Raw genomic sequence first — 11,628 nt, forward strand, 5'->3', positions numbered from 1 at the left:
CCCGTTTGCATGAAGCTGTGTATCATTAGAAACATGGTAGTAGTGTTGAATGGTCGTGAATCCAGCCCTCATTTTGCCCTGAGACGAGAAAAATATGTTTTTCTTTGCCTGGAAGTTTTCTTCATGTGATGCAAAAAGTGTCATATTGCATCACATGAAGAAAACTTTCAAGCAAAGAAAAACACATTTTTCTCGTCTCAGGGCAAAATGAGGGCTGGATTCACGACCATTCAACACTACTACCATGTTTCTAATGATACACAGCTTCATGTAAATGGGTGAAGTATCCCTTTAATTCACACCCTTCAGTAGCCTATTTCATTTACAATATCCTTTATATTATTTATGATCAATTTATGTATAACATATCGATTTACAAGAAAAAAAGTATTTATATTTTTTAAGCCACATTCAGCCCAATGCTAGAAATCTCAATGTTAAGATAATTTGTGATACAGCCTCAGAGGGTATCTCAATGTAATAGTTCTATAAATCATTTTCTCTATTCACACTCTCCGTCGCATGAATATGATTTTGCCAACTTGTTGTATTCTATAGGCCAGACCAGCGCCATGGGCCAGGCTATACAAGTCAATGGGCACACACCCCCATGACGTACAGCCCGTCTCCTCTTTGGTCGCAGGAAAAAAAATAGGAGTGAGCCCTCCTTCTCTCCTCTTTTCTCGCGTTCTCATAGTAACTGTCACCTGCAGAAACACACCGGGACTCACCGAGCTACACCGACGGACCGACGAGTCTGCCCTGCTCCTGTTCACTAAAAGCGCCTCTGTGCTGCTGATCAGACCAAATCAATCAATACAGGGATCATTTGACTTTGATGTCCGCCGCGGTGGATCATAACCGGCGCGTGGCCTGCGGCGAGATCAGAGACACCGGAGCAGCTAATGATGACATCACCGTGTGAAAGTGCCGATCCTCCCCGCGTGAGCTGATCAGTCATCTATCAGGTTCATTAACATCCTTATAAAACCCTCTTTGAGAGCCAGACTCCATGATAGATTGGTTGATTGGTCTGCAGAGCTAATCGGCCCCTTCTCGTGCTAACAAACTCTTTGTATTAATTGATAATTGAGTAGCACAGGTGTGTGTGTGTGTGTGTGTGTGTGTGTGTGTGTGTGTGTGTGTGTGTGTGTGTGTGTGTGTGTGTGTGTGTGTCTGCGAAACTGTGTGTGCGTGTATAAAACTGATCATCCAACCCCGTTCCATCATGTAAAGACCAAGTGATTATTTGTCAACACCTGACTGCTTTCTGAATGACAGTACAGGAGCCAATAAGTGACAAAACAACAACTGATCAACAGTTGATCTCCTCATGTAGGTCAGTCAATTAGTCAATCAATGTTAACATCTTTATCGCTATACTAATTGACAACCGCCACAGATGGAGTCTGAAGGCCTTTTAATAATAATATTAATAATAATTGTTGTTGTTGTTGTACCACTTTTTTAAAAACCTAATTCTTCAATAGATCAGTTTTATTACAAAGACGAGTGATAAGGATCACCAATTTCCATATGATCAGACTACAAATGACGGAAAGCTCTGTATACAATTAAAAACTTCAACTTATCTAATGTTCCCTTATCAAAGTGTGTTATTTACTACTGTTGTCTCCACACAAACCGAACTGTTAAGATCATTAAAGATAGCTATAAGGGTAGTAACATCCCTTTATATCCTTTTGAATGACAGCTGAGTGACTGCCTTCAGGGAGTTTTGTTGTCACATGAAGTAGCTATAGGCAACCGGTCTATTCTGCAGAGAGGAGGAACCCACAATTCTCCTTCATGAAATAGTTCCAGCACTTAACTTTATCTGAGCTGCTTCACTTTCAAATGAATAATCTTCTTTTGTTTAAAAAAAGAAAAATATCTCTTGGTTTAAAAGTAACAGGTGTGACAGCTTAGGCTAAGGAGTAAGGGAACTTAGTGAAGATTATAAGATGACGTCCATAATCCAATTATCTGTTATTCAGACTCTCCAAGTCTTCATCTGGTAGCAAACTGACGTATTTGATAACCTGCGGGTTGTAATAACAGAAAATACACAAACTGTACATTTATTGATTTCAAATAGATCAAAATCTGATGAAGTACAAGCTTTGCACTTTGCCACTTATAAAGCTGCGTTTCCATGGAGATGGCTTTTTCAAGAATTTATGAATTTTATCCATCACATAATTTATATTTTAAAGAAAATATATTTTGCTTTAATCAGACTGTTTGAAGTTAAAACTTTCTGAAGTTTCCAAAATTTGTAGGGTTTAGACTGGCACCTCAAAGATCACAAAGATTAATTTAATTTCCAAGGTGATGTGAAAGACGTAGCAGCAGTTCACTCTGTGTGTAATAAATAGTGGTATAAAAAGGATTTATTGATATATAGTTTTTGTGTTGCTTATTGTTAGATCACCTTCAAGTAACTAATAAGAGAGTTAAGAATAGTTAATGACTTTTGCATTTGTCTTCGATCTCTGCAGTGCCTGACGACTTGTTTTCTCCCCGTGTTTCCAGCTGTTCAAGTGTTCCCAGTGCTCCCAGTCCTGTCCAGGATGCTGCCAGCCTCCATTCAGATCACAGGGGAGCTGCTGTCAGCTGCTGAGGTTCAGGACATCTGTGAGAGTCTGAAGGAGGACAGCGTTCGCCTGTTGTCCGTCCGCGGCTGCCAGCTATCTGACCGTGATTTTGGTCGCGTCTGTCGGAGCGTTGCAGAGTCACACTCGCTCGCTCAGCTCAACCTCAACCTGGGTGTCGTCTCCAGCATCAGTCGGACCCGACACCTGGCCGATGCCCTGAAGACAAACCGATCCCTGCAGACTTTGTTGTAAGTACAGACATCCGTTAATATTTCGAATGGCTATTAATGCCAAAGCTAGGTATAATGTGATTGGTTTGTAAGACACTGGCCCTGCCTCCTCCAGCCTCCATGGCAGCCCACTGTTGGACGCCGGCCTGGTTACCTTGAACTCAGCCCTGTCGACCCATCCAACACTGGTCTGTCTGGATCTCGGAGACTGCATGCTGGGAGATGAGGCGCTGGCACTGATCTGTGGGATGCTGCCTCCAGACGGAGCAAAGTCAGGTAACAATCTCCTGACTCCGTCAGGTGGAGATCTGATGTATTTCATCTCTGCTGTCCAATAGATTTTGGAGAAAAAAAAACCTGGACTGCCAAAATTAGATGATTAGACAATAAAAAGGAAACCACACTGTAGTAACACTGAATGTACTGTACAGACTGGATCACTCTAGTAAGCTGCCAGCTCTACCACGGACCCTTTTTAAAACATATTGCAATAACACACCACAAGAAAGCAAGACAGGCAAATTGTCTTTTGAGGACATTGCCATCAAACTAAGAATGTGTGATCTGTACTGTGTGCAGCAGATACTTCTCATAGCAGCCTCTGCCTTAAGTGCCTGTGTGTGTACAAAAGGAGAATGACACACAAAGAGTAAAAGGACTTTGAGTGGTTGGAAGAGAAGAGAAAACCGAACTAAAGTGCTCTCAATTTACTATTACTATTTACTTTGGGAACACACTGGCATTCACCTTTGATCGTAACCCTATAGCACGTAGGGTTCCAACAATAGCAACCTGTTAGTCTCAACCTACTGACACAGAACGACCAGCCTGTAGCAACCATCTACTGATATTACCATCAGATAAACCATCAGAGACGTCCTCCCACTACTTCTAAAAAACAAAAACAAAATGGCGATACCCACTGAAACATCCGAATGAATTCGAGATTTGCTGCAAACTACAAACACCAGAGTAACCATGGTAGCAAGTGTAGGCATTCAGGTGACGGTAAGCGTCCTAAAGAGAAAGTTCCCCCTCTACTTTTTAGGAACATAAAAAGGATCATCAGGACATGTTACCACGGTGATGTGCCCGTACTGGAGCAGTGAATTAACCAGCTGTCATGCCTTGTCATCACATTACTCAACAGCAGTTACCTGGCACTACAACCTAACACCTGAAGTAACCTGCACATGTTTCCTGCATGGACGGTAAATAGCTGTAGACTGGGTAACTGTGTCAAAGTGTTGTGTTGTTTTAAGGGAACACAATGAATGTTAATGGAATGAAAACTGGAGATAGAAAACAATATTTGAACAGTAGTCCATATAAAGGAGAACCAGGAGAGCAGCGGATCTGATAAAACGTCTGCAGTCTGACAGAATTGGACAGTTATTCAATAAAGCGCAGAGGACATTTTGTCCCCAAGGATTCTGTTAATTCAGGCTCAGATAACCTGAATTCATCAGCTCGGATGTCCGCACACCACACGTGAATAATTCAGGAGGAATTAGCTCGTTATTTTTAAGTCATTTGGATGAGACATGGTCTGTGTAAGAGCATTACAAATTTTACTTATTGAGATGCATTTGAATTACCGTTAACCTTTAAATCGTTACTGACTTTATTGATAAACTATATATAATCAACATTGATATGTATTCAGGTATGAACTTTCAAAGCATCTGAGATATCATGTCGTTTATTGGAAGTTTAAAATTAGCATTGATCAGATCTCTGGCTGGACACAAAAGAACTGAAATCATTGCTCCACCAGAATCCAACAGATCATTTTGAGGTCAGTTTTCAATATGTGCTGTGTTTTCTCTAACACAGGCGTTGGGATTTTAAAGTACATGTCAGCCATAGAATAATGTTTTATTCCCATTACAGAAAAAAAGAAATCAGCCTACAGCAAATGTCCTGAAGCGTTGATGTATTTCTGGTTTCTCTGCAGGTCTGAAGGAACTCACTCTAAGTGCTAACCCAGGAATCAGCTCCAAAGGCTGGGCTCGTCTGGCCATCGCTGTGGCTCACAGCTCTCAGCTCCGGGTGCTCAACCTGGACTACAACCCTCTGGGTAACAGCATCTCTTCAGTAGGACTGCATTTGGATATGTAGTGATCATTAAGCCTCAGAGTCATTACTCACAAAGTGTATTTTAATGTACTCCGATGTGACACAGAAAGAGAGTGAGCCGTTGCTAAGAGAGAAGTCTATTCTTCGCACTATTTGTGTTTATTGAAAACACTTAATCTATTAGTTTTTAAGAAATGAACAAATCAATCAGTTGGAAGAAGCGTAATTTTATCCAAAGCAACAAACATCAGAGACGCAACACAGTAATGATCTAGAGCAGGGGTCTCCAACAAGTAGCTACAGGTAGCTCGGGAACAGCTTTTCAGTAGCTCGCCTACAATGTAAGCTGACTGACTGTGTTAAATGTTTTTTTATTATTATTATTTTTTTTTTTATAAATGCCGCTCTTGCCACTATTCACATATTTGGCCCAAAAACAAGTGTACAGTAGTAATGTTTTCTTGGACTTTGATGTGAATTTAAGATTATTGATAAGCATTGGCTAATTGCAATTTCACACATTTAGAAACAGCAGCTTCATTAAATGTGTGCTATGTAAATAAATGATATTAAATGTATCCAGTTGTTTCCCGGCAATGAATTAGCAAAGTCTTCACCAGCTAATAGATCACTTACATTTGAATGTTGCAACCGGATTTAATGAATCTCTTGTCATAAACCAGGCAGTAGTTGGTAGTGGTTACGTATTAAGACTGAGAGAGAGAGATTCATGAAGAACTGCTGGACCTGGATTTGAGGGTTTTGGTTCTTTTCCAGGTGATCAGATTGCCGGGATGCTGGCAGTTGCCGTAGCATCAAGCAGAACCCTGGAGGTGTTGGACCTGGAGGGAACGGGACTGACCAACCAGTCTGCTCAGGTTAACCAATCACACTGCTTATCTCTCTCTTGGTCATTGTTCTTCTGTTCCATCATTAGTTTCAATGCGATGTTCTCAGTGTTGAGTAATTCAGCTCATTGTCCAGGAGGGGGAGACAATGACCTCAAAATCTAACAACACTAATATCAAACGTGCTTTTTCAGCTGCTGGTTTATTGATGATAATTGGTATCATGAATGTATCTACTCTCCAACATGCCCTCTTGGCTAGTATGAGCTGTGAGTAAATTGGGCCAATTCACAAATACTTACAACATAATCAGACCCTCAATACCCTCAGCACAATAGTACAATGTGAGTAAGCCCGAACAATATAATCACATGACGGGTTAAGCTTAGATATGTTAGTGCAGGCGCTCCTTGTGCAGAGACTGTAGTCACCGTCGCTCTGGTCACAGGTTCAACTCCCAAACCCTGACACTGTTTGGTGCACATCATCACCCGGTCCTTCTATCCTCTTCTACTGTCCTCTCAAATAAAGGCCAACTCCCCCCAAATAATCTTAAAACAATGAATAAATAAAAGAAGCTGCACTCCTATATTCAATATAACTTGTTTAATTAACTCTGACTATTTACTGTCTTTAACTGCTGCTACGCAGAGAGTTAGACAAGAAAATATAGAGCACACTTCTGAAACAGTACATTTTGACATTTTCCAGCAAATATGCATAATCATTTTTTTTTTTCATCAGAAGTGCACAGAAGATCGGCACAGACGTAATGAGTACTGCTTTGTCTACAAAGGTTGCAATAATCAGTACCAACTGGAAGTTCATTACAGGAGCTTTAATCAATTTTTTGACTTTTGATTTGACTTTGTTTTGACTTCGTGTTAAGCTATAAAATGTAGAGCAGGATTGATTAATCGACCGAAGATAATCCGCAGAAATGAGCATACACGGTATGCTTTCACCAGCAGATGGCACTATATGGCTCACAACAAGCATTATCACCGTCCAGAGTGTCAAGCAAGTGATGCATGTACATGATGTTTCCAGCAGAGTGACCATCTTGCCTTCATCTTTTTCGGATGAAACGTGCATATCTAAAGATCAAACATCGATCTATAAAAGATATTGGCCGATTTATCTGTGTCACATTTTTTTTCTCCACAATATCTCAAAAAATCCCATATCGGTCGGACCCGTATAACATTTTAATTTCACACTTTGTTTCAATAGCTTTCTGGCCTTTATTTGATAGGAGAGTGAATAGAGTTGGAAACATTCAGTAAGGGAGCCACAGGTCGGACTTAAACCCAAACCATCAGTACAGAGAGCGTGATCTTACTGCCAAAAATTGGATTGTGATTTGCGAATCAAACTGAGGTTAATTGTTTAAGTCAATATGTACCTGTGCTGATTGTCACGGTTCAGTCCTACATGTGATGGAAGTGTGGTGGCATCGAGACATAAAAGATGAATCTCAGCCTGACATAGATGCAGGGACAGAGTGTTTTGTTCTTCTTGGTTTTCTGAAGCCAAAGTCAGTTTTAAAATCGATCTTTATCTCGAACAGACAGGACAGTAATGTGCTGATATTAACTTATCTGTGAGAGCCTGACCGCTCTTATCTGATTACAGTTTATCAGACCTGATAGATCTGGGCTATTTCATGTTGCCTTGTGATTTGCAGGATATTTATTGCCAAATGTATTAAGACGAAAATGCTATTTAAAGTGTAACACGAAGCAGAAGCAGGAGCTCTGTTTTGTATAACTCACTTTAGCAAAGGAGCAAAAGTTAAAATCGTCCTTTTAAGAGGCAGGCTCATGAAGAAACAGTCCTCGCAGCCAAGTCTGCACCATTGGGCGCCATACTTTAATTGTTTTAACCATTTTATTCCAATAAGTTCGGTTTGATGTTCTGAATGAAGGTGTTCTTGGACATGGTGGAGAACTACCCCACCAGCCTCAGGGTCCTGGTCCTGGCAGAGAACGACATCAGTCCAGAGCTGCAGCAGCAAATCTGTGACCTGCTCTCTGAAGGAGAGGATGATGACGACAGAGATGCCCCACCCCTCCACTCCGGTCCTGCAAGCAGCGCCCGTCTGCCAATCAGAGACAAGTACCAGCCAATGAGAGACAAGTACCAGCCTCCAGCCTGGCTTCAACACAGCAGTAAGGGCTGAACACTTCCCTGTCCTCACACATAGGCTGAGCAACCTTAATCCCTGTACTGTTCCCTCAAAAACCACAGGATTGGTTCAGACTGCACAAAACCAGTCGGCCTTCAGAACCAGTACTCAAGAAGTGGACTAGGTCTACTTCTCAGTGTATATATCTGGTTCTCTTGGTACAGTTTGTCATCGTGGCTCAACTGGCACAAGGACCCAGTCCGGTTCTGTTGGTACTGTTTATAAAATGACAATGACGGATTGATGATGCACCAGTGTTTATCACGGGTTCTTTACAGCTTAGCATACTGGTTCCACGTGTCATGTTAAATTCTGGTGTCAGTGGTCAAGTTTAGCTGAACTGATGGTGATTAACGTCAGCTAGGTTGTGTTATCAGCCCAGTATAACCCCAGTCTGTGTCATCTTTGCCAAGTATTAGTCACAGTTAATCCACGTTTAGGACTGGTTGTGTTTCACCTGACATAGTGCAACTGGTCAGGTCCCAGTCGGTCCCAGTATAACCTGTCTGTTCCATCTAACCCAGCGTTAGCCTGGTTCTGTCCCAGTTGACCCAGTATTAGCCTGGTTCTCTGGTTTTAGGTGTAGTAACAGTAGGATGTTTTGTGTTCTGTATACTAGAGGTCTAAATGTGAATCTGGTTATAGTACATGTTTTGTATTCCTTTTGAATGAATAATCAATGATGCACTTCTGCTGTGATTGGCTGTAACACTATGAAGCTAAGTAGGCTGAAGTTCTTATCCTCAAAGTCCCACCACTCCAACATCAACAATGGCTAAATGTTCTGTTGAAATCAGTGAGCTGAAAGGAAGTAGTGCTAATGCTGTATATGCATAACAGAACTATACCCCTGTGATACCTCCCTCCATGATGTTTTTTAGGTGAACTCTGTGGCTGAAATCGTAAACTTTCATACTACTCATACTAACTACGACATCACATTAAGCATACAGTGTGTTTTCAAAATCCTCCAACTGTCTTACTGCCTACTCCATACTCAAACAGTATGTTCCTCTGACTGCATACCATCAATAGCCGGCTTGCGAGCTCTGCCATTGGATAATCGAAAAAAGCAGCGGAGCATTGTGGGTAGGCTGTTTGTGACTGGAGAGCTCCCATGTCATACAAAATAATGCCAGGGTCGAATAAATCCAGGATTTTCATGCATTCACAAAATGTAATACTGTGAATGTTTAAGTCACTACTTACTCAACATGACATCATACTTAGCATTAAAGTATGCACACAGCCACAGGGGTTACACACATCTCGACTGGTTGACCATTTTTTTAAATAATTTTTTTTTATGGCTTTATTTTGAAAGGACAGTTGATGGCGTTGGAAAACAGGAGGAGAGGTACAGGTTAGATTTGTAAAGGGACAACATCCTCTGTGCATCGGGTGTTGGGACTTGCTGCTGGGCTTTAGGCACATTTAATCACTTATATCTTTAAACTTTGGACACTTATTCTACCAGTGAATAAGCCAACACCTAATGTAAGAGGTTTATTTATTTTAATGAGACGTTGCTAATAGAATACAAAACAGTCAGGTAAGTTGTGTGCTTGCAGGTAGTACTTTAACTATAGCAGTTCACTACTCTACTCTACTACTCGACCTTGCTCACCTGCTGCCACAATACCTGCACTCTATTCCTGTTGGCGTTTTATTTTAGGATTGTTTATTGTTGCCTTCTATAAAGAGTTATGGAAGAGGTCAGTTTGCATGTTTGTAGGATTAGCTTGAATGCTAGCAGTGTGGTAATTACCACAACTACAGGTAATGAAATGATGCATCAGTTTAACGTCAACCTGTCCAACTGTGAACATCAATTCTCTGTGAGGTTCAGTGTTTGATTTAATGATAAGTTTATATTTAATGATCACTTATAATTATTGAAGATACACCGTTATATTACATTTACATACATTTAAAATAGATCTTGCTCTTGTTGACTTAAGTTTAAACAACAATAAAAAGTTGACTTTAGTAAAAACAGCTTCAACAAGAAGCTGAATAGTATAGCTTAGCATAAAGATAAAAATATATTGTGTATGTTTGGCAGCTTATGGACAATCCACCTGTCAGCAGCCCTCAGATCTACGTATTACATGTTACAGTAAATTTGTATTTAATTAATTAGTTCTGCCAACTTCATTTAAACGTTTCTGTCAAACTTTTTCCTAAAATAAAATAGTATAATAACATTAAATCTGACTTGTTATCTCTTGACTTGTTTAAACAATAATTATGAGACTTTAAACCAGTGAGAGTCTGCTGAAGAAAATCAATCTGCTTTAAATACTCAACAGAAAGTTTGGAAAATGGATAAACAGCATTTAGAGTTTCAGAATTTAAAGTTAAAGGTCCCATATTATCTTCCTTTTTTAACCAGTCTAAATCTCAGAGACGGCGAGGATGGACTGATGGACATCATTGGGGGGTTTGTAGAGAGACTATGGACACACATTAGTGTTAGAAAATCGCGGAAAAGTATATTTTACATAATATGTGACCTTTAAAGATTTTAGTGTGCTCCTTTATATCCGGTATAAAGCTCTAAATGTGTCGTTCTTTAACCCTACAGACTCCAGCCCCCAGATGGTCTTGCTGACATCAGGTCTAGGTGAGAGCTTATTGGCTGAAACTGAGATGTGACCCCTCCCACAAACACACCCACTTCCTGTCAAACTATTCTCACTTTATTTTATTTCCTGTTTGTCTGATTTGAGATTTTCTGTTTTGTTTCTTTGCACTGCACTTCTCTTGGTTGTTGGATAACCTGATAGCTAGCAGCCAATCACATGCTCTGCATGGTTTGATGTAGCACCTGTACATAGAACAGTCGGCACAAAACCTTAACACACCAAGTGACTTTTAGACAGGTGTTTGTTTAGCAGGTGTACAGTGTGTTCTCTGATGAATGTACGTTCTGACTAAATGTTCTGCTGCTCTGATGTCCTAATAATAAAACTGTTTACAGCTTTGTATGAAATAAAGACTCTCTTATTATTTTTCAGCAAACTAACTCCATAAAAACAGTTTACTAAACCCTTTAGTTCTTGTGCATTTAATTCAAAATGTGCAAGACAAGGAAACATCAGTTAACAGCTGAATATGAGTTTCTAATCGTATATTTAAAAGGTTTTAAAAAAAACTTTATTTCAGAAAGTATTGGATGCATTTAAGTGACAACAAAAAATCCTTTTCCATTAATAAAAAATCAATCTCCCTCAGAAAGGAAGTCGTAGGTGGACATACTGTAGTTTAGTAAAAAGGGGTCACGAAATGAAAAGGTTGTGTAGAACTGCGTTTAAAATATCAAGTTTCCCTTTTTTTCCAGGATAAAATATCAGTTTGTGCTTGGAGATGAATCATTGTTAACGGTTTGTCTAGAACCATTAAAAATGTAAGCTGCTGGATGTTTCTATGAAAAGTGCTGCCATCAGTGTCACATTTGTTGAGCAGTATAGAGCAATGATACAGATCTACGGCATAATGCTCAGCGGTGGTATTTTCAGCCTGCAGGTGATGTCAGTCTGAATAGAAAGGATGAAGTGGTGATCAGATCCCTGTCTCTGCTGCTGGTAACTCCATCTCCTCTTTCCTGATGAAGCTGCTGGAAACTGACTGTGGTTAAAGTTATTTTGGGCTGTCTGACTTCCTGTAGTGATCCAGTGTCAGGC

General features: G+C 40.2%; 1 protein-coding gene across 2 annotated transcripts; it reads left to right on the forward strand.

Annotated features, from left to right (window-relative positions):
* The first annotated feature begins 675 nt into the window (after positions 1 to 675).
* On the forward strand, positions 676 to 10,941 carry lrrc73 (leucine rich repeat containing 73). Of its 2 annotated transcripts, XM_079362854.1 has the most exons (8): positions 676 to 968; positions 1,287 to 1,339; positions 2,536 to 2,845; positions 2,943 to 3,103; positions 4,785 to 4,907; positions 5,684 to 5,784; positions 7,682 to 7,925; positions 10,530 to 10,941. In XM_079362854.1, exons 3-8 carry the CDS (start codon positions 2,574 to 2,576, stop codon positions 10,598 to 10,600), a joined length of 972 nt encoding a protein of 323 aa, XP_079218980.1. In that variant the 5' UTR covers positions 676 to 968; positions 1,287 to 1,339; positions 2,536 to 2,573; the 3' UTR covers positions 10,601 to 10,941. The 2 variants fall into 2 exon arrangements, with proteins under 2 accessions (XP_079218980.1, XP_079218979.1); XM_079362853.1 differs by lacking the exon at positions 1,287 to 1,339.
* The last annotated feature ends 687 nt before the right edge of the window (positions 10,942 to 11,628 follow it).

The sequence above is a fragment of the Symphodus melops genome, assembly GCF_947650265.1.
Source record: "Symphodus melops genome assembly, chromosome: 15".
Lineage (NCBI taxonomy): Eukaryota > Metazoa > Chordata > Actinopteri > Labriformes > Labridae > Symphodus > Symphodus melops.